The sequence below is a fragment of the Megalobrama amblycephala genome, linkage group LG6, assembly GCF_018812025.1.
Source record: "Megalobrama amblycephala isolate DHTTF-2021 linkage group LG6, ASM1881202v1, whole genome shotgun sequence".
NCBI classification, from domain to species: Eukaryota; Metazoa; Chordata; class Actinopteri; order Cypriniformes; family Xenocyprididae; genus Megalobrama; species Megalobrama amblycephala.
Genome location: NC_063049.1, coordinates 25,293,346 through 25,317,362, shown reverse-complemented (window position 1 = coordinate 25,317,362; position 24,017 = coordinate 25,293,346). Strand labels below are relative to the sequence as shown.

Sequence of the window (24,017 nt, the reverse complement as noted above, 5' to 3'; positions counted from 1 at the left end):
TTCGGGAAAGAGCTCTAAGGGAATAGGCCTAAACAAAGAGGAGGCAGATGATTGAGGAAAACTAATGATCATTTACTGGTTGTGAAGATGGGCAAATTTTTTTTCTTGTATTTGTTTTCTGTCAAGTCACAAACTGAGGAAAATTGCTGGGTTTCTGGATGCAAAGACCACCAGTAGTCAACACTTGTTTACTACTTGTAAAGCCATAATGTGTTTTAATCTTTTTTAATTTTCTGAAAAGCCAAAAACACAGAACTTGGATGTTCTTTATGTATGTGGGTGGTCGTGTTAATGCTGTGGGTTCAGTACTGCTGAAAGTGTCAGAGAACCTCTAGTTGAGGCTGTTTTTGCGAAGAGCCAAGGCAGTAGTAATGGGTTGATCATTTTGAATGAAAATTTTACGCTGGAACAACGAGTTGTCTTAGAGAGTGATTCGCTCATTTTGTGTTGACTGCGCATCCTATAGTTTCTGTACAGGTAACAGAAATGATTAGTTCACCTAACCAGTCATCGGGTCCGAGGCGTTCATCATGTGATAGCCTCATTGGCTAAGGCTGCCTCGAAATTGCATACTCTCTTGAGTAGGTAATTATTTTGAATAAGTAATTAATTCATGACCGCTAAAAAAGTATGTTCTATGTAGTATGAGTGTGTGTAGATGTGTAGAATGCATGTAATCCGGATGTACTACATTTGTCATGTTGTCATTATTATGTGACTATAGCATCAGTTAGGTTGCATCATAAATCCTCTCTTGTGGATAGTAAAGTGCCCATCGTATGCACACTTCAGAATGTCGCCGGAAGAAGTTGTAAGTACTTTTTGTCTACTCTTTTATGAGTACTGTGAATTCGGACATAATTCTTTTGTCAGATCATTTTTTTCGGCTGCTATATAGTAGGGAAGTATGCAATTTTGAATGCAGACTAAAGCTATGTAGTATCAGTAAAATGATCCATACCTCCCATGGCTACAATGCAGGGCATTGGTATTACTTGCCTTTCTTTGTTTGTTCCAGACAGACTGTCAGTCTGTTAATTAGTTGGGGAGATTTTTCAGTGGCGACAAGTCACTGTTTTTATGAGTGAGTCATTTGAGTCATTCATTCACCTGATGCATTCTAAACACTGATTCATTCAGGAAGGCAATGCTGTTTTTACAAGTGAGTCATTGAATTAGTCACTTAATAGAGTTGTTCAAAAACTTCAATCAGAAACAAAATCAGTGAAACAAAATCAGTTAATCAATTCATTAATTCATACATTTATTTGACCAAAATTAACATTTGGTCATCATTTTGAAGTTGTTTTATGATTTAAAACCTAACTTTTGTGAAATATTTTGCTTGGAGAGTGAGTTTGTGCTACATTTCTTTAAGAATAGAATGGTCAATCTATCATAATTCAGTGACATACATTTTATAGTATCCCTTAAGGGCTCAACAAAATACATGTTCAAGAACAAAAAGTTTAACAAAATGCTTCAGGATGGTAAATTACTGGAAGTTGGAAAGGGAATAAAGAAGGTTTGTTGGGTTACAAAGGGATGCTGAGGGAATTGTCCATGTTGGCAGGAGCTCTGGCCTGGGGAAAGAAGCTGTGCAGGTGTCGATTTGTCCTAGTTTTCAGGGCATAACTGTTCTCTGTTGTGAGGGGAGACAGTGAAAAAATGGCTATGGTAGGATTGGTTGACTATGATTTCCCCCACCTTCATTTCCGTCCTACTGTAGATGCTTATGTCTGTGAGTGAGGAGAGCTGGCAACCAATTATTTCCTCTTAGAGTGCGATGGTGCAGAGCCAAACCAGACGGACGTAGAGGTTGAGAGGACAGATTCAATCACAGCTGTGTAGAACTGGACCAGAAGCCCACATTTCCTATGCTGTCTCAGAAAATCACACATTTCTGATGTGTGCCTTTTAAAAAGAAGCCTTTTAAGACAACTTCAGTATTTTCAGAGGTTCAAGATGGCCTTGAAAATGTAATTGAAGGAAAAACAGCAAACGACATACTTTCACACAAGTGCATGATATTAATTACATATTATCGTAGAAATTCAAGATGAAGTACATGAAACTACACTATCATAAATAAATTACCTTTAGGCGTATAACAGTTTGTCACTGATAGTACCCTCAAAGGGACATTCAATTACCCCTAAAAGATACTGTAAAGGGTACATATTATTATTATTATTATGCTAATCTAGATAAAAACTTAAAAGGCAATATATATTCAAAATCTAGGGCAAAAAGTGAAGGGTGTGTGTGTGTGTGTGTGTGTGTGTGTGTGTGTGTGTGTGTGTGTGTGTGTGTGTGTGTGTGTGTGTGTGTGTGTGTGTGTGTTCTTGTATACATGGATTATGAGGACACAAATCTGTATAATGACATGGGTATTACAACGTAAACATGGTTTATGGGGACACTTCCTGTGTCCTCGTAAACCAAATGGCTTAAAAAACATGCTAAACTTAACTCAAAAAAAAAAACTTAAATTCAAAAGCCGGAAGTTAATAAACTTAATTCAAAAAATGCAGACAGTTTTCTCTGATGGGTAGGTTTAGGGGTAGGGGTAGTGTACTGGGATGGAATATACACTTTGTACAGTATAAAAACCATTTGGTCTATGGAGAGTCCCGTAAAACCATTTATACAAGTATGTGTTTGTGTGTGTGTGTGTGTGTGTGTGTGTGTGTGTGTGTGTGTGTGTGTGTGTGTGTGTGTGTGTGTGTGTGTGTGTGTGTGTGTGTGTTTGATTTTAAACATACAATATTTCTCAAACTTCCTTCATATCCTTTAAGGGTAATACTTTTTACAATATAGAAAGAGACTGAAAAAGACAGAATGCATCTTTAAATACAGGAACTTACAAGTCACCAGCAAAAACATTTCTTATGAGGGCAAATGCCTCCCTCTAGTGTTCAAGAAGGGAGGTTCAGGAGAATATTGTTAATCATTACATCATTTTCTGATCAGTTTTCTGCTTTACATCATAAAATTCCAGATCATGTGGAGACACTTAGAGATTTGACATTGACTCTTTGCCATTAATGTCAAGAGGCACCAAAGTAATTGATGACACATTTCTCAGAAAAAGAACACCATCTGCAATGAAACATTAAGAGCAGCATGATGTACTCTGAGTCATATTATTATCTGAGATCACAGAATCTTAATGCAGAACAGAAGAGTGTTTCTTTGAAGTACTGCTCCTCACTGACCTTCTCCCAGGCACAATTGATGATCTGATTTACAGTATTTTTGAAAAGGCTGAAAATGTCAATTTTAACAAGTAAATAATGCCATATCACATGTTTAGCATCTTGTGCTGAGAATTTATTAATGTTAGATTATGCAAATTCAAACCAATATTCATGTCAACAGACAAATAAAACCACAGAGCAAATCGACTAATCACTTCCTTTGGAGCAAGCTGGATTTCAAAAATACTGCAACTGAACAGCTGTGGCTTATCAAGACTATGTGTCAAATACACATTCTTTCAAATTTCCTACATGTTTCGGAGAGGTTATTTTTTTGAGTATGGCCCTGTCTTAGGTAATAAAGGGTGGAATTCCTTTGTACGGGCGCTTCTCCAGGAAGAGCACAAACATCACCCAGAGCGAGAGAGCAAGAGCACGCCCATCACAGTGGTAAAAGATCCCGGTCATGATTCGGAACCGCAGTTGGTTAATAAAACTGCATCAAATGTCTGTTTTGGTGGGAGTCGGCGCGTAAGTGCATATAATGTAAACAACACAAACATATAATGAATTAAATGTTATCCAGAGATAATACGATGGTGTATTGTGTGTGTTTAAATCCATTTGTTTAGCTGACCACTGATAGCTTTGCTATGCAAAAGCTGCGCATGCTTGTGACTCTAGCTCCGCTCAGATGGCATGCCTCCAGGAGCTCGGCTGTTTTCGGAAAGACTCAGTATAGCATATCTTTCTTTTATAAATCTGATAAAACTAAAGACTTTTTGGAGATATGAAGGATGCAATATTACTCTATAGGTACTCAAGATTAACATGAGATTGGCTGAAACTGTGTGTGTTATGTACCATTTAAACATAATTCATCTTTTGTGGGAAAAACATAAATCTTTGTACATATGACAATACTAAAACATGGGCTGGGATAACAAATATTCAAAAAATGTATTCAAATATAACGCATGTAACTGTGGTTCATAAATGCTATAAACACATGCCATAAAATGGTTCTAGTTGTCTGTTGATAATACCACAGCAACAATAAAGTGTAACTTTTGGCCCTCTAGCTGTATGCATTTTGCAGGAGAACATAGTTTTGGTTGTGCATCTGCTCTGCGACTGTGCGGATGAAAATGTTTATCCTACTGCTCATAAAACATTCACTACTAGACTTAACAGATATAACTAGTTTAGATGGAAAGGATCTCAAGCTGACAAGCTAAAGACATTACTGTACCTATACCCATTAATAGACACAGTACTTCCTTGGAAAAAAATTCCAGCACAGTGCTAAAACCAGTGTTGGGGAAAGTTACTTTTACAATATTACTTTACTTCCTAAAAAGTAACTGATGCAATAAGTGTGTTACATTATTTTTAAATGGGAGATTCTCTGGCGGTTCAAGATTTAGTGAGCTCCATGTCAACTTTTCTTGCTTGTTGTGAAAACTAACCTGTCACCATATATGTGTCAAAGTAGGCCTAAGCTGGAGCAACTTTTCTCCATTTACGGATATAACAAGACATGCAGGGGTGAGTGTCATATTTATACAATTTCCTATGAAAACACAAAAACACATTTTGGAAGAATTGATGACGCATTGACTAAATTATATTTTGAACAAATAAAAGTTAAATAGTATACCTTTAACAAACTTACCTTCACCTACAATGCTCAGCGTAAAGGAGTGCACCCTCTTTGAAAAGTTACATTTTAAACAGTATTTCACTGTTAAACAAAGTTTCACTGTAGGCACCATGCATTTTTCTTTGTATTCCTCTCCTTTGCGACACCATAAGCCATCCGTTTCAAAAACATTTATCTTGGTCTCATCACTCCAGAGTATAGAGTCCCAGTAGTCTTCATCTTTGTCAGCAGTTAACCTCCATGGACGACATGGACGTCTCTGTGAGATGGTTGCAGTTCCATCTTTTTTAAATTTTTGTACCACTTTTGCCACAGTATTCTGACTGATAAGTAAAGCTTTGTTGATCTTCTTGTAGCCTTCGCCTTTCTCAGGTCTTGTGACATTTCTCTTCCATGTGGTGCCATTGCTGACAGCATGAAATGGGAAGGGGTTTTAACACCCTTTTATAGTCAACTGTCTGCTGGACACCTGTGTAATGAATAATTAGACTCACCTGTGGTTGAATTCTTGTTAAATTAGACATTTGTAGTCTAAAATTTAGCTTTGCTCCAGAGACTTCCAGTGGGGTGTTCTTATTTTTGCATCACCCTAATTTGAGTAAAACTGAAAATGTTGTTCTCTAAGTTATATTACTAACCTTACTTTCATGTTATAAGTTATACAGATGTTATATAAAACTTAGTCTTGTCAACATTTTGGAAATTGTTGTTCATTGAGATGTTGTTTAAAATGTTACTTTTCAAAGGGGGTGTACTCATTTACGCTGAGCACTGTACAGTATATAAAAAGAGTATGGACACAAGTTGTTGTGTTTCAGCATTTAAAAGTCAAATTAAGTGAAGTTCCTAAACGTAATTTAGGGAGGAGTGAGCCCATCTAATCTTCCAAATTAGCTAACCTAATACCCTAAAGATTATATGGGCAAACAAACTAATATTAATAATATTATTGTGAAGAGACAAGTGAATCTTAGTTCTTGAAAAAAATAACATCCACATTTATAGCTGTATATTCTAAGGTTTTTTTTTATTTTTATTTTTTATGATCATTTTATTAATAAAATCAAAGAAAACACTTGCCTCAATGAATACCATTATATCTAAAAACATTTCTTCAAGTTGCTGCCCCCACACAAAACTTTAGTAGAAATAACATTAACAAACAAACAAACAAACAAACAAACAAACAGAGAAATAAGTACTGGAGTCCAAGCAATAGAGTAAAAAGTTTTTTTTTTTTTTAATGGTAAAAAGTTTTTTTTTAGTCTTAAGAGAGTTTATCAAACTTTATTTAAAAAAAAAAAAAAAAAAAAAAAGTACATAGTCATGACTCATGAGTTACTTTTTGGGTAGAAATATTTTTTGTTCTTGTGCATTGGATCTGTACTTATATATATTAAATATTAAATATTAAATACTTATTGTAACAATAACTGCATAGCAAATGCATTTTCATTCACCCTATAAAAACTCAAAACATTCTCAGTCTAACAGCAAAATTTGGGGTCGGTAAGATTTTTTTTTTTAAAGAAGTCTCTTATGCTCATGAACACTCTTATTTGATCAAAAATACAGTAACCATAATATTTTTTCTATTTTATGTAATTTTCAGCATCATTACAGTCTTCAGTCTCACATGATCCTTCAGAAATAATTGTAATATGCTGATTTGCTGCTCAAGAAACAATTTTTTTGCTGTTAAAAAACACTTATCAGCAATGTTGAAAACAGCTGTGCTGCTTAACATTTATTGTGTAAACTGTGATACATTATTTTCTGGATTCTTTGATGAATAGAAAATTCAAAAGAACATCTTTTTTTTTTTTTTTTAAATAGTAATCTTTTGTAACATTATGTCTTTATAGGTTTTACACATCAATATCAATTTAATGCATCCATGCTTAATAAAATTATAATTCCTTTCAACAGAAAATCTTACAAACCCCAAATTACCTCAAACAATAACCTCCTCAGCACCTCAGTATTTTATATATAGTTTCATAAAACCTCTAAATATTTCTATAGCACTTTTTTGCAATATAGAATACAGTATTGTATAAGTTTGCTTGTGTCTCAGTATGAAACAGAAAGAAAAAAAAACACCACAATAAATATTTGTTATTATAATATGCAAATAAATGTGTACAGTGATGCACCATTACTTTGGCAAGATGCAGATAGTAGGCACAAAATTGACATTGCCTATGGCAACTCTGTTAAATGTAGGGCTGGGTCTGATATTTGATGCCACACGTCTTTTTCATTGTTCCCTAACTGTTGATACTGAACATGACAAGCATCATCCTGAGTGGTGTTCATGTGTGGATTTTGAATGTTTCTCAGTGAAATCTCACTGACATGCTTGGCTCTGTCCACTGCTTTTTCATGCAGTCTCTCCTCCAGAATGGCTGATGTCTCCCGCTCCAGATAAACTTCATAGAGTGATTTATAATACGGCTTCCATCGGGTCATGAGAGATGAGCTTATCGTCAACAAAAATGAAAGGCCAAGAATAAGAATTAGGCCAATTACCTAGAAGAAAAAACAAATTAAATTGAAAAAAATGCCATAGGTTAAGATCACAATCTATTTAACAGGCCTCGCCACTATTTAGTAGAACATATTTTGTGTAAAATAAGCATTTTTAAAAAAAAAAAAATCTTTTAAATCAAATTTACAATTTTCACAAGCATCATTTCAGGATGTAAGCAGCAGTGAAATCCTTTGTAATGTGTGATCATTTCCATTAATTTTACAAAGAATTTGAGAAGAATTTATTTTTATATAATATAGCTTCAGAGGGTACAGTGAACAGATCAAATCAACTTTATATATTAAAGAAAATTTGGAAAACATGCTCAACCAATTGGTAGAAATGTCTAATAATGGTAAAAGTAAAAATGCTTTCAATTCTGCATCTGCATCAGGTTCAATACAGTGTTGTTATTGTTATCTATAACTGTATAAAAAATATTTTTTGATAACTGAAATGAATCTGAAATAAATTATAATATGAATATTAGATGAAAAACCTTAAACTTAAAAGCTTAACATTTGGTTAACATAAGAACATGTTGCCTTGGCAACTAACTGAAATAAGTTAAAGTTGAAGTACTAAAATTACTAAGATTGAAATAAAAATAAATTAAAGGTAAAAATTGAAATATATAAAAAGCAATAATAAAAATGACAAATGCACATTAGAAAAATTAATGAAACTTATCAAACTAAAATTAAAATGAAATGTGAAAATATAAAAATAAAAGCTAATTCAAAATATTATTAATTACTATAATACTAAAATAACACTGTGCCAATCTTGAATTTTTAACAAGCACTAGTGTCTATGGTAAGTCTGGTTGTGATCATAGTTACCATGGTAAATGGTAAAGTAATTTACCATGGTATATAGTTACCATGGTAAAGGGTAAAATGGTTTGCACCCTGTATATATAAAATACCCCCCTGTCTGAGTGCCCCAAAATATAATTAAAAACCACTCTAAGTATTGTAAATAAATTATATACTTAAAATAATTGTGTAAGTAGTAAGGCAATACAAACGCAAGCAAGCGTTTTAAAGGGCACCTATTATGCAAAATTCACTTTTACATGGTGTTTGACCATAAATGTGTGTTGGCAGTGTGTGAGCAAAACCACCCTAGAATGAGAAAAATCCACCCAGTGGTTTTTTTACAATCTCAATAATTCATAAGCACTGTCTCAGAACGCCCTGTTCTAAGATTGCTCTCACTGTGACGTAGAATTGCGCTAAGCCCCACCCACGTGGTTTGATTGACAATCTGGTTTTGGCATAGACCCCGCCCTCGGTGATCTGCATGTCAACCATCCTCCATTGTTTCAACGACAGCCGGTAATGTCTCCTAAGAAACATTAGTGTTCTGTTGTGGGATGTAATAATGAACATAGTAGTTTTCACTTACTTCCGACATCAGAGCCACTGAAAACGCAGTGGATGGATTTTATTTACGAAGGAAAGGCGCCACTCAAAATTCCAAAATACGTTTATGTTTGCGCGAATCATTTTTTGACTGACTGTTTTGAGAACGAGGGTCAATTCAAAGCAGGTCTTGCTTCAAAGTTAATCCTCAAGTGTGGATCGTTGCCTACTGTTCGCGATCCAACGTCACCTCCAGAAGAAGTAAGTGTATTTAATGTTTTTTGAGCAAATAGTCATTTCAGTCGATGTCAGCCAATTCAATAACAAATGCGTCTAAAGTTGTTGTTGTCGTCGTAGAATGTCTGTGTATATAATTTAAACCTTGTTTGTATAGTGTGTATCCACACGTATATATATATATTTTTTAAAGATATTGTATTAAAAACTGTGTATGTTTTCCGAGATGGTCTACCATACATGATGGAGTGACTTGAAGTTGTTTCATCCGTCTTGATACAACAAATAGCGTCAGACAGTTTTATGTCACGTATTATTTTTTGCAACAATTACAAATGTAAATAAATTAATACCTGTTCTATCTCCCTGCAGCATATATTTTCTGGTTCTGTAGCCATCTTCTCACATTTGCCACATAAGCACCTGTACGACAAGTAATGTCAACATGACGCAACCGTTCCCTCGCATAAATATAATTTAGTTTGTACTTAGCAAACGTTATCACAGTATTTGTGTTTGTAGTTTCAAAAAATTGTGCGAAATAATTGCAAAGGGGACGCCGGAGTCTCTTCATCATCTGGGTCTGATTCCGGTTCAAACATGTACGGCTGAATGCCATACAAAACAGCGGGTCTCTCACTCTCAGCCATTCTGCTTCTACCGACTGTTTATTGCCATAGGTATGCAAGTTACGCCCTCATCCAAAGGCAGGGCGGGGATATGCAGCTCATTTATATTTAAGGTGGTATACACCAAAACAGCTCTTTTTAAAACAGGCCCCAAAAATGACATTTTCAAATGGTTATAATAAATTAACTGTGGGGTATTTTGTGCTGAATCTTCACAAATACATTCTGGGGACACCTAAGACCAATATTACATCTTGTAAAAAGGGGCATAATAGGTGCCCTTTAAGTTTAGAAACATTTTGAGTCACCCCTCCCTTGCCTCACAGTGGTTTGGTCCACCGCGCACGTCACACTCGTGTGTGTACAAGTCCGGCGGCGCCGGCGGGAGAGAGAGCAGTTCTACAGACAGTTGAGAGGAGCTCCAGTAAATATAGGCTGTCAAGGCTATTTTATTCAAAAACATCGGATGAAGTGGTTATTTTTGCTTTAATGCTGGCAACGCTGAGTAATTAGTCATAACAAACAAAAACAAAAAAGAAAGAAAAAAAAGATAACATGATTTTTTTCCCCGTGAGTCTGCTGTTTTAGGGATTATAATGTTACCTAGCTTGTTTACAATAGGTTGTTGGATACTTAGTCACCCCCAAGAACAACAACTAACACTGTGATAATCATATGTGAACTGTAATAAGGCTAATTGATTTACTGTTGTGTGTTTGGTTTTGCTCAATGTGTATTCAACATATTTTGGTGACTTGGTTGGAAACAACTTCAAAAATATTCCAATAAATAAATTTGTATTATTTTGGTCAATTTAGTCAGTTTTTTTATTGAACCAAAGAGAAACACTGAGCATAATGGCACAGTCTCCGTGCTACAATAATAATAGTAGTAGTAAGGTTTTCTTCTGTGTAACATTACATATATCCTTTTTATAAGTAAAATTTTGGCTGTATTATTTGTGTCCCCTTCAAAAATAGCTCTTGAGAAATTTTATGTTTATTGTTATGGGTTTTTTTTTTTAAGTTATTTGCTTTAACTGTTACATGCTTATTTGTAGTTATTGTTTATTACCCTATATGTCCAAAGCTGTAATTTTTCATGAAAAAAAATAACATATTGTTGCAAGGGTACTTACAAGGGTACTTGTGAATTTACAAGGGTAAATAAAGAACTGGTTGTTTCGGTAAGTACTGTAAAGTGTTTCCTTTACTCTTTACTGTAAAATTACTATGTCTAAAATGGGTAATATTTTATGTATTTGAGGTCTGAGATGTGGCAAATATCCTTAAATATCCACTTCGCACTTCGTCCACACAGCACTTCGTCTTTTATAACATGAGATTTTAACCAAATGTTGATTTTGGTAAAATGTTGCAACAATATGTTATTTTTTTCATGAAAAATTACAGTTTTAGATATATATAGGGTAATAAACAATAACTACAAAGAGAGAGAGAGAGGAAAATTTTGGAGAAAAAACATTTTCTATGTAAATGACAGAAACAACGCAGAAAATAGAGCGAAAAATCTACGAATTATTATTGTCCCTAAGAACTACAAAATGCAAAGAAGTCATTTTTGATTTCGCCTGACATATGTAACCAGCACCCTGATGTAAGCGTTAGGAACGTTCTGGGCTGGGAACCAAAATTGATGATCAAATATGATGGATAGCAATAGAATAAATAACACAGATTTATATAAACTTTACCCGTGATTCACTGTCAAATTTTCTCAGAGTCTCTGCTTCTCCTGGAGTTGGTAGATCCTTGCACGCAATTTGCTCCCCGGTACCGTTCACGTTAACGGTCCGCATGCAAACGTACCAATCCCCATCAATAAATGCAACGACTATCCACAGCGATCCCGCATAAAAGACATTATATAGGTGCTTCCATATAATGCCACAGTAATACCATCCTTCCTGTCCACAGCGTTCTGGGTGATAACAGTAACCAGCAGCACAACAGCAGCATTCAAAAGTATCGCAGCACTCGCTCTCACAGCATCTGCTCTGGCCGCTGACGCAACATCTGCAAACATAACATCTGCAGATCTTCAGGAGCTGAGCGTCGACGAGGATCAATATGAAGAACAGTATGCCTATCGGCAGGCATAGGTAGAGCCAGCAGTGCAGGAGAGTTATCTCGCGAGTTGTGCAAGGGCACGTGAACACATATTTGAAAAAGATAAGCATGGCTATAACTATGAGAGCTGTCCTCATGGGCACATTTCTGAGTACATAATGTGAAAAGAACGTGTGCCGAGCCATATCTGCATATATGCTTAACGGAACACATACAGAAGAAGCGATGCTGCTATAAAGACTGATGCAAATCTCACCGGTTCAACAAACATAACACGGTCTTCCTGATACTCGCTGGTTCGTCTTCTCAGTGGATGTGGCAGAGGAAAGGGAGGGACCATTAGGATTATCCCACAACAGAAGCCTCATACTCTTTGGTTGGAGAGATGCAGCGCCCCTCTATGTTTTTAGGGGTAATTGTACTAGTAATTTCTGTTAGGACCGATTCAACCACTGGATGGAGCCCGTCTAATGTTTTTATAACAGTAAGGTGCGTCTTTACCGTATGTAGCTTTACATGGGAAGTTAAGGTATTTTCTTAAAATACAAACTTGTCACTTCACTTCGACTTTGTCCACGGTACGATACTCTTCCGTCTGCTAATGATATGACTAATCATATGACATATGACACAACACTATCAAGAAGAGGCACTGCAGCAGGATTTGGATTATATCCGACTGTTTAATATATAGTAAGCAATATGATATCAGAGGAAAAAATTATTTGTGTTGTTTTTCCTGCTTGAAATTGGAAACTTTAACAAAATCAATAAACATTTTCATAAATTTTTAATTAATTAATTTTTTATAAGTTTGTTGCCTCGAGGCAACATTGTAGGCTACCACAATTGACAAATTGAAACATTTGGCATTTTTATGTTGAAAAAAGAAATATATTTATTGAAAACATCAATTTATTTACCTAGACATTTGAACAAACAAATTTATCCAGTTTTTAATGTATTAAAAGTTAAATTTTTAATAAAAAGTAACATTTTATATTCAGCTGTTGCCCTCAGGCAACATTGTACCATAGTGGAGCACAAGTATTACCAAACCATCATATTATTATGTTATTATATCAAGTTATCATATCCATCTCCATCTTCTCTCTCACCCTCACTCTCTCCCTGATGGATTGTCACTATGATTTCCTCTTCCTCATCACAGTATGACCCCTCATCCTCACCCTCATCAACAGGCAGTGCTACCTGCGTTTTATACTTTTTTGAAGTGCTATAGAAAATGTGCAGATATAGTATGTGAATTACTATTCTTATAAGTGCATTACAAAATCGTGTGAAACTGCAAATATATTTAGATAATTATTTTCCTTACAAATATAATACATTTGTATTCAAACCTATTATGCCTGTATGACCATATGCGATTCCATTATGGTACAATGTTGCCTTGAGGCAACACACAGTTTTTTGTTATTTTCTCTAAAACATTTGATGATATATAATGTAAAGTTCTTGAAAATACTTCTTTACTTGGCAGTGAAGGTGACTCGTATTTTTTGTGTAATATTTAAATGAATACATGTGAAAAAAGCACTTTTCATTGAAGAAAGTATGGAGCCATGTGACGTGCACATGTGCTGAAACAGGACACAAAATGGACCCCTGTTGGTCATGTTTTGGTCTTTTTTGCACTTTTATTGATTAGTATTTGAGTTATTCTGTCCTGAGATACATTTGATCAATCAATTGGTGCCTTATTTTATTAAAAACAAACTAAAATAGACCATGTTACCTGGAGGCAACACCGTACCATAGAGGGTTAATTACTTTTTTCAAGAGAAAGATCATAACTTCCATGTGTATGTGAATACAAGTATTATGTACAATGTCTGATTTGTTTAATAAATAATCCAGGTGTTTCCTCAAACATGTTTATGTTGATACGCAAAAAGAAAGACTGATGCTATAGTGTTCATCATGTGATTGATATTGATATTTACTGTAGGATTTTTTTTTTTTTTTTTAATTTCAGCATGTTTCAGACACAGTGGCATCATGACAGTGTTTGAAAACTGTACTGTGGTGGTAGATGTGAAGAATGTGCCTTATAAAGAGCAGAAGCGGAATTTGGGGGCCAGGTATGGGGCCCCAGCAGTCAAACTTTGAACTCAAAACACTCTCTATATATTTTTTTTTTCTTTTGATTTTTTTTCTTTCTACATTTGTAAATAAAATGCATGTTAAAAATATTTGGAACTTTTATTTTCTCAGTGTAAAATTACAAACAGTTGAATTCACAAATAAAAAAAAAAAACTAAATTCACAAGCAAACTATTTACAGTTAAAGGTGCAATATGTAAAAATTTTGCAGTAAAATATCCAAAAACCACTAGGCCAGTGTTATATATTTTGTTCACTTGAGTACTTACAATATACCAAATGTTTGCAACTATTTGTAAATCATGAGAAAATTGCGATTTTAACCAAGGCTCCGGGACGTGTGAGGAGTCGCCTGTCAATTGTGTCATACCCACGTTACCCTCGGTCTGCCTCAGTTTCCAGTTTTGTTTTGTAGAATCCATGGAAACACCAAAGACGCTTTAAAATATTACATGTTTTAATAGACAAGGGAACATCTGTTTTGATATATTTATAGACAGAAAACAAATTGTTGTTATATAGCTCAACACGTTTAGTCTTATTGTTTTAATCAATTTTCTTGATTTATTGCGAGTGTCATGCTTTACCATGCCTCAGAAAAAAAACATTATTTTGTGAAGTAGCTAACATAGCATAATCAGATGCAGCTTTATTTTTATTAACAGTAATACATAATTTTCTCCATCATACAATACGTTTTAAAATTAATTGCATGCCATTTATCAACACAAGACATCCAGCATTTATTAATGATATTCTTAAATCTATCTATCTTACTGCAGTGTGTCTCAAACAAGTGTCTCACAGCAGCCGCTGAGCGACCGCACAGAGTAACGTTATAACATTTTCAACACTCAAATGTATCTAATAATAATCAGAGCTGTGTTACCTCACACTCATGACCGAAAAAGTGGAAGTGGCGCTGGCGACTGTGTCATAATAAAAGTTCCGCTGCTCGTGAGGCATGTGTTGCACAATCGCTCCAGCGGCCTCGTTCAGCTCCCACAACACTCGGTCCTGCTCTGCTTCATACTACAATAATGTTAATAATCGCATCCATGAACATGATTTCTTCCAGACTCCAATCCCTATTCTTTTGCATGTGGTCTCCACTTTTTTGAGGTGGAGACCACATGTCCCAAGATTCCACTCTAAAACTTGGCGTCATCAAGCTACGCCTTTGTTTTGAATAGGCTTCTAGCGACCTCTAGCGGACAAAATTATTACATATTGTACCTTTAATTAACCATATTTGTGATTACACTTTAATATTAATGCGTCAAAATTTGACAGTCACAGCACTGTCATTTTTCACACTGTAGACCAGTAGCGGCTCTTGGCTGTAATATTTAGGGCAGATTCTGGGTCTTAGCGCTAGTTTATGATAAACATTTTGTAAGCTTTATATCCTAATCACTGAACACATCAGACACACTTTTGGTAGAATTATAATGTCTTTGCGTTATTCAGCCTGAGGGTGGCGCTCTAATGATGATTGATAGACTTTAGTACACACAACAAACGCATAGAATTCCATCATAGAATTGCCTTAATGTAGGATTTATTGCGTCCGAATGTTGTTTTAGAATGGTACAAGTTATGTAGGAGAAAACTGTCATTCAGTCTATTTTCAGAAAAACATAACACAAACACAACTGAACTATGCTCAAATCTCATGTCAAGCCTCAGCTCTTGAATGCACATTTTTGAGTTAGCGGGAACTTGCGTGCAGCATAGTAAATCTGATGGAGAACTGTTAGGAGAACATTTAGATTATTTTTCTGACCGACAATCACACTAACCAATCATTAACCATTAGCATAAAGGACAAAATTAAAAAATCTAATTAAAATTAAATTAGAATAGATGCGTGTCTTAAAATACCACAATTTTTTTTTTCGCTTTGTATGCACAAATGGCAACATCAAAAGAACATTATTCACACATTATGCACCTGCAACGCAGAGAAAAACAGAATATATAGCCTACAAGGAAAATTATTTGTTTTATTAAATCCAATTGATCGCTCGGGCGCCTCACTCACACACGCAGACTCTACATATCAGTTCTAGCATTGCTAACTTTACATTTCAGCCATTTATCAGCAAACTAAATGCAGAGAAAGTTAACTGCTGTTTGTACCAGTTGGCGCACACAACGCCCATCCAAACACATTTTTGCGCATGTGAAGGATGATGTTTTACGTGGATATTGAAACAAGAGTGAAATAGAAAGCCTTGTTTACATAATGAACAGCAGTGTTGGGGAAGCTACTCTGAAACTGTAGTTTGACAAGCTACAAGCTACTCATAAATTAAAGTAGTTAAACTACAGTCAAGCTACCCTTTTGAAAAAGTAGTTAGCTACACTACAAGTTACTATCAAAAAGTAGCTAGCTACATTGAAACTACTTTTATTTTTTTTATTTATTTTTTTTTAAATTACATAACTTATTACAAATAACTGGATAACTGTTAATGAAGAATGTTTAAGTAAGATGTTTGGGGTTTAAAACTAAGCAATGCACTGCAATTATAATTTCAAAGCGTACTGTTTTATTTTGTAAACTATATCAAAAGATACAATACTTAAATGTAGCCTATATCTCACACCTGACTCTCTTTGCACGCTTTATATATAATACATTCAGAATTTTAATATAAGTTTTGTTTTTCATGCTATGAGAGGACCGACCACCAATTGCACTCTGCAGTTTCAGAAGTGATTTCTACATATAAATGCAGGATTCATGCTCAAAATTGCTACCATAACCATAACACGGGACAAAAATATGCAATAATAAGAATAATAATAAGCAATGTAAATGCAGACTAGAAAAATATTAGAATTTTTGTATCAATATCTTTGAAATTCTATTCCAATTATTTGTAAAAATGACTTAAAATCTTAAATGTCTCACTATGCATTGCTATTCTTATTGTGGTGGAGCTGTTGTTTACACATTACATCTGCACTTTACTATAGCACCCTCACTTATTTAAGAGGCACCCTCAATGATTTGATTCTGGAACCGGACCTGCACTTAAACCGAACCGGAACTTAAATTGGATACACATAAAAATGCTTTTTAAACTCACAGCACACGCAGTGATAAAGCTTTGAGACGCGAATCATGCGCTTTTCGCGTGAATATTCTCATACCCGAGCAACCGATTTTGTTAGATCAGCCTTTGCCGTGTGATAAGCGTTCTTAAGCTACATCAGGATTTTGTTTTCTGTTCAACTGACAAATGCTTTGCCAATGCAATGAATCAAAACACCGTGTTAGTGATCTTAGGTTCATTATAAAATTATGACGGGACAGATTAGACTGCGGGTCACCACTGTAATAAAATAGTTCGCATACATTTGATATAGACTGCAATAAAGCAGGACAATCAATTTAAAAGGCTATTATTCACCTGTATGTGCTTGAAGTCTTTGGTCGCGCTACACCGATACATGCTGGAAAATGTAGTTAACTACGGGAAAAGCTACACTGTTTTAAAAGTAGCTGAACTACATACAAGCTACTGAAAAATGTAGTTAAACTAGTAGCGCCGCTACATAGTTAACTACTCTCCAACACTGATGAACAGTAGTTCAGCAACCAATAAATGTTACATCACGAATATGGAAACATTTGGATTCTTCCCGAATGACTACTTCCTGGTTGTCGTTAAGCTAGCTCGGGCATTTTCCGGTGAACTGTTAAGCCGAGTTCAGACTGCACGATTTTCAAAGCAGTCGGGTCACTGTTCTTTTCACACTGCATGACTATCTTGGCCAGCATTCAGTCGCTGCTGTGTTCAAACTGCACGATGGATCGGCGACAGAAGGTTTCACACTGCATGATAGGAAGAATCGCCGACAACTGTCTGGCACGCAAACTACGTTTCACAACCAAAAACACGCGAGATGAGACAAGGAAACAACGCGATATCACGCGTGCAAGACCAGAGTTATTATTATTATTATTATAAAAAATGGTAGTCCGCAAGAAGCTTGCAATACGAATTGCCTGTGCGCTGATTTGCAGCGAAAACAAGAAAAAGAAAAGAAGAATATGGAGGAGGAAATGGTTGGGTAGACTGTGGATTGTGTGTTCTGCAATGAGAGTCGGAGATAAATAAATAACTTTTCAATGTGCTGCTGTTGGATGGTCAAGCAAATGTTTGTGCTTTGGTTCTGTTTGATATAATTGTAATGTTTATGTGTACAAAGCAGGCCCGGTACTAGGCTTGCTGGACTGGGGGGGCAATCACAAATTTTGGTAGGGCAGCATTTTCTAGGCTAATATTCATAGCTAACTTTTTGTTTTTTTGATTCATCAAGAATCGTCTTGTGGCTAACAAATTATAGGCTATAGCCTAATTTGTACTGGCTATGTAGGCCATGTGAATTATTTATGGACATAATAAGGGGCGGAGCCAGACATTGTAAACATTTGGGGCTTAACCAAAATCTATATTTGTCCAATGACATTTTAATTTACTGACATGAAAGGAGCATTTTTTGTAGTATTCTTGGTTAAAGTTCATAAAATGTACATTATATACGAAATTTATATAAGAAATTTTTGTGTATTTTAAGGTTAAATGCACCAGTCTGGTGCACTTTGGAAGCTCAAAACTGAGAGCTTCAACCCATGTACAGAGTGCAAATGGAACAAAGAAACAGCATTGACTTGTACCTGGTCATGAAAGAGGGCTCAAACATCTTTTTAGTTGCACACTTCTCTTTAAAACACGCAGCACAGAAACCTCAAACCTGAAAGATTCAGGGCTTTTGGAAAAACATTTGGGGTTCCAGCCCCCTTAGCCCACCCCTAGCGCCGCCCCTGGATATAATGTTTAAATTATTCATTGTTAACGAAATTACTGAGGAAATGTTCGCTGACAGCTATCTCAGCATGCAGAAAATATGTTCGGCTGATGCAGATGTGATCCTCATTGTGATATTTTTTTTAGGCTACTTGCTTGAAGATTAGGTGTACACTTGTTTTCGACGTGTTTTCTGATTAATGTTCGTTACTTCCCAGTTCGCATGTTTTTGGATTTTAAGTCCATTTTTGTGAGATTAAATATCATTATAAGCATAATATTCACTTTTTTTCTGTGATTAAAGTGGCCGATCCTTATTCAATAGATAAGACGTTTTTAATGTTTATGTAGGCTTATTCATTTTTATTGTTGGCTGCACATTTTTGGGGGGCACAAGGAAATTCTGGGGGGCAATGCCCCCCCCAGCCCCCCCCCTAGACCCGGCCCTGAAGCCATGCTTGCTGATGTTGTGGTCTATAACTCCTCCCCGAACTCCCCGCTGCTCTGTATCTTGCTCTCTCATTGACTGTCGGTCATCGCCGATGTAGTTTTCAGTCAGAACACTTTTCACACAGCAGGATTTTGAATCGCCGACAGGTCCAGATATTTAGCATGCCAAATATCTCACGGGTGTCGGCGACTCGTCGGCAATTCTCTCAGATCGCGTCTTTGCTCATTCACACTGCGTGATTGTCACTCACGTGAACGAGCACCGATTTGCCTGTGATTTCGGGCATTTGTCGGCGATTTCTCAAAACCTGTCGGCGAGCCAAAATCGGGGCTAAAATCGTGCAATCTGAACTCGGCTTTAGCTGTTCATTCTGTACTCACTGTATGACACAAAACCATCAATGGTTGACTTTTTAATGTCGTATTTATATTTTAATGCAGTTATCACATTTACCTAATTTGCCAATAAATCAATAAATAAGTTTTATTGATTGCAATAAACATGGAGCTATTCGGACCGCACACGCATTTTTTCCCCCAGCACTTCAAATGTTATTTTTAATGTGATGACCACAAGCATTATTTGTTCATCCTTCTGAGATTGTCCCCAGCATTGTAAAACGTTTTAAAAATGTAGGAAATTCAACATTTGATAGAAAACACTTATTTAAAAATAAAAAAGACAATAATTACCGCTTTAACCAGCAGGTGGCGACAAAGTAACATTTGTTTGCGCATATATCAGCCATTTCCTCTAATCGTTTTTCACTTCGTTTTTGACTAAATATTAAACATTATAAAATAACTAGGTTTAAAAATACATTTTGTCAATGTTAAGTATGAAATACTCAAAAAATCTTAAGAAAAAAAATAACTTTTCTTGTGAATTGATAACAGAAGCGAGCACCACGCTTTCCCTTTGTAATCACAGCAGCTGTGTCAGTGCACTGCAAGATCAATGATTTCAGCACACTTTTAAAAACACACATTTTATTCAATTAATATAACAATAGATAACAATAAATATTTAATTTTGAAGCCTTTTTTCACAAAAAAGTGTGAAAACTGATGGGCGAACTGAATTTAGCCAAGGAGGAACAATGAGGTATATCTTTATTGATTTATTTTTTATACTGTCTTAGGTTTGAATAACTAAATTAATGCTATGCCTGACTATTTAAGTGTTTATATTCTCATTACAAACTAATTTTTACACTACTGATGATGCTCAACACACCAGCAAATGACATCTCACCAGAAGTTTTCGAGCTGGCTTAAGTTATTGCGGAAGTTCTAAAGAACGCTCCGTGCATATAGTCCATTCAGATAAACTCTGACCGTTTCCAGGCCAAAAACATTTGGGGCTCGACCATCTCTCCAACCAAAGAATATGAGGTCTCTGCGGAACAAAAGTGGGCGTTTCTGAATTTGTGGGTGTTTTCAAACTGGTGTTTATAAATCATGTAATGAAAATGATCCCCTTCACCCGACGCCACCCCTAAACCCTACCCACAGTCTGATGTCTGCAAATCAGGTAACACTCTCAAAAACACCTCACCCACTGATCTGATATGGTAACTCCTATTACTAGCTGTCCTGCAGAGACCATAGACTGTAAAAAAAAAAATAGGCAGAGACCAGAGGCTTCTGTTGTGGGATAATCCTAATGGTTCCTCCCTTTCCTCTGCCACATCCACTGAGAAGACGAACCAGCGAATATCAGGAAGACCATGTTATTATAGCGAAGAGCTATTCAAAGCTGTTAGGGCTAGCTTGGATTGCAGTGAACTAGGTGTGTCGGACAGAACACCACAGAGTGAAGTATCAATTTGAACTGGTTTATTATCACTGGTATGCAGATATCACCATCAGAAGGGGGAGACAGCCTTTACATGCACATTAACTAGTAGACGTTTAAAGGTGCCCTAGAATCAAAAATTGAATTTACCTTGGCATAGTTGAATAACAAGAGTTCAGTACATGGAAAAGACATACATTGAGTTTCAAACTCCACTGCTTCCTCCTTCTTATGTAAATCTAATTTGTTCAAAAGACCTCTGAAAAACAGGCGAATCTCTACATAACACCGACTGTTACGTAACAGTCAGGATCATTAATATGTACGCCCCCAATATTTGCATATGCCAGCCCATGATCAAGGCATTAGACAAGGGCAGCCAGTATTAACGTCTGGATCTGCGCACAGCTGAATCATCAGACTAGGTAAGCAAGCAAGAACAATAGCGAAAAATGGCAGATGGAGCAATAATAACTGACATGATCCATGATTACATGATATTTTTAGTGATATTTGTGAATTGTCTTCCCAGCAAGCAATAGCCGTCATTTCACCGTCTCGGTTAACTATAGACCCGATATAGTCCGGCTATGTGTAACCCACTTTTAGCCAAAATATTTTTTCCTTTGGTTACATGTCGTTTTTGCCAAAAAAATTTGCGAGTTGTATGATATTGCATCATGTAAGTGAAGTCAACAGTGATTACAAGGTGTTTGGTTTCACATCTTTGACATGTTATATTGCGTAGGCTGTGCGTAGCCGCGATTTAGCTCATAGTCAGACCGGCTATTTGTAGCCCACCTATAGTCAATCCTGATTTATTGTAGTTTTTAGACAGGAAGTGCATGAGATGGTTGATATCTCATCATGTTCGCAATGTCAATGATTTCTACAAGATTTAAGTGGCATTTCATGACATGGTCTAGCCTATATGTAGGCTAGTCACGATTTAGCTCTGAATTGGATAGGCTATGTGTAGTCTGCTTTTATATATATATCAGGGTATAGCCAAGCCATATATTAATTATAATTATATACCACACACATATATGACTGTACTTAATATAAAAATTTACAAATCTCAACCGCTAGATGGCAACTGTGGCTCTACTGAGACATGACCACTGGCAACGCGAGACTTGAACGTTAACTCTGATCACTGTTGCCAGATCTCGCGATAAACATTTCCGCATTTTACAACTGTTGGAGACGGAGAGCAAGCAACAACAAATGTTAAAGCAAATTCTTTCCTGCTTTTGGTCTTGTAAGTATCTGTGTTTTTCATTTTGACATGTGTTTATTATTTATGTACATTATGTGTAGGAACCGTGACATTTTAGCAGGTAACAGTGCAGACTCAGAGTAAAACGTGGATAGATTAACATACATGTACATGTACTGTTTCCTTGTGCCCTAAAACTCTCTAATTATCTAAATACAAGGGGATAAACATGAAACCTGTGCACCCTACTATTATATGTTATGGAAGCCTTGTATATCTTTTAATCTTTTGATCATTATGAATTGGCAAGGCAAGTTTATTTTGTATAGCAAATTTCAGCAACAAGGTAATTCAAAGTGCTTTACATAAAACATGGAATTCATGGAACTGAAAATTAATCAGGTTGTTTTATGAACCAAAAAATATTGTTAACATTTTTTATTTAACTTTTTTTGTCAATGTTTTATATTTTTATTATGTTACACGTTGTAATTTTCTTTTAATGTTTTGTAATTTTTTATTTTATTTTTTTTTATCATTGTGTATTATCTTGAGTTATTTTTCTAAATAAAACCTTTTATATTTAATTTGTTTGGACGGATTATCATTTATGAGAACCTGTTACATTTAAGTGAAAAGACTCCTTTAGCCATTATTTTGTTGCCTATTGCATGTATAGATGTAATCATTCATTAGTAGTGTAATTGATGACTAGTCTATTTTTGGGTTATGGTTAGACGTCTATTAAATTTTTACTGACAGCCCAAATTTTGCCTTGTTTTAGCCTAGACGGCCGGGCTATGTTTTGACGGCTATTAGACGTCTAATAGACATAAAATTGCTTGCTGGGTTTCTAAATGTTTCGTTAGCATGTTGCTAATGTACTGTTAAATGTGGTTAAAGTTACCATCGTTTCTTACTGTATTCATGGAGACAAGAGAGCTGTCGCTATTTTCATTTTTAAACACTTGCAGTCTGTATAATGCACAAACACAACTTCATTCTTTATAAATCTCTCCAACAGTGTGTAATGTTAGCCCGATAGCCACAGAGCACTATCAAACTCATTCAGAATCAAATGTAAACATCCAAATAAATACTATACTCACATGATCCGAAGCATGCATGCAGCATGCATGATGAACATCTTGTAAAGACCCATTTGAGGGTTATATTAGCTGTGTGAACTTTGTAAATCCACTGTATTATAGTCGAGAGCGAGGGGGGCAGGGAGCACACGATTTAAAGGGGCCGCACGCTAAATCGGTGCATAGTTAATAATGCCCCAAAATAGGCAGTTAAAAAAATTAATTGAAAAAAATCTATGGGGTATTTTGAGCTGAAACTTCACAGACACATTCAGGGGACACCTTAGACTTGTATTACATCTTGTAAAAACTGGTTTGTGGCGAGGGGGGCGTGGTTCAGCGAGGTCTGCAACAGGAGAGAGCGTCGGGAGATCCTTGGTGAGGGAGCAGGTTAAATGTAAATCACGAACACCTGTTTCTCATTCCAGTAATTGGCGGGGAGACAGGATAAAACGCCGCGAGAAGCAGGAGTGTGTGAGAGAGAGGGGAACTGCTGACTGAGCCGCTGGTGCACGACAACACTGCTGGAGTGAAGCCCATTGTGGATTGTGTATACCGAGACTGGAGTGAAGCCCTTTGTGGATTATTTGTTTTGGTGTTGTGCGTTGCACAGTCTTTCTGTTGGACATTTTTGATTTATTGAATAAAGCTCAGTCAGCAGTTAAAAGCCGACCCTGTCCCCTTCCTTCCCCACGAACTCTGATTGTACTACCTGGTTCTAGGGCACCTTTAAGTCGAAGGGCTGTGGTGGACTTCGGAGGGCTTAGCAATGAGGCTTCCTTTGTGGTTT

At 36.0% G+C, this 24,017-nt stretch overlaps 1 protein-coding gene across 2 annotated transcripts; it reads right to left on the bottom strand.

The window, feature by feature from the left end:
- Window positions 1-6,603: 6,603 nt before the first annotated feature.
- On the bottom strand, window positions 6,604-12,111 carry LOC125270210. 2 transcript variants are annotated; one of them, XM_048193560.1, is made up of 2 exons: window positions 11,976-12,111; window positions 6,604-7,395 (listed from the first exon to the last, which is right to left on the bottom strand). In XM_048193560.1, the coding sequence occupies exons 1-2, from the start codon at window positions 12,057-12,059 to the stop codon at window positions 7,066-7,068; spliced, it is 414 nt and encodes a 137-aa protein (XP_048049517.1). In that variant the 5' UTR covers window positions 12,060-12,111; the 3' UTR covers window positions 6,604-7,065. The 2 variants fall into 2 exon arrangements, with proteins under 2 accessions (XP_048049517.1, XP_048049516.1); XM_048193559.1 differs by having other exon boundaries at window positions 11,344-12,076.
- Window positions 12,112-24,017: the final 11,906 nt, after the last annotated feature.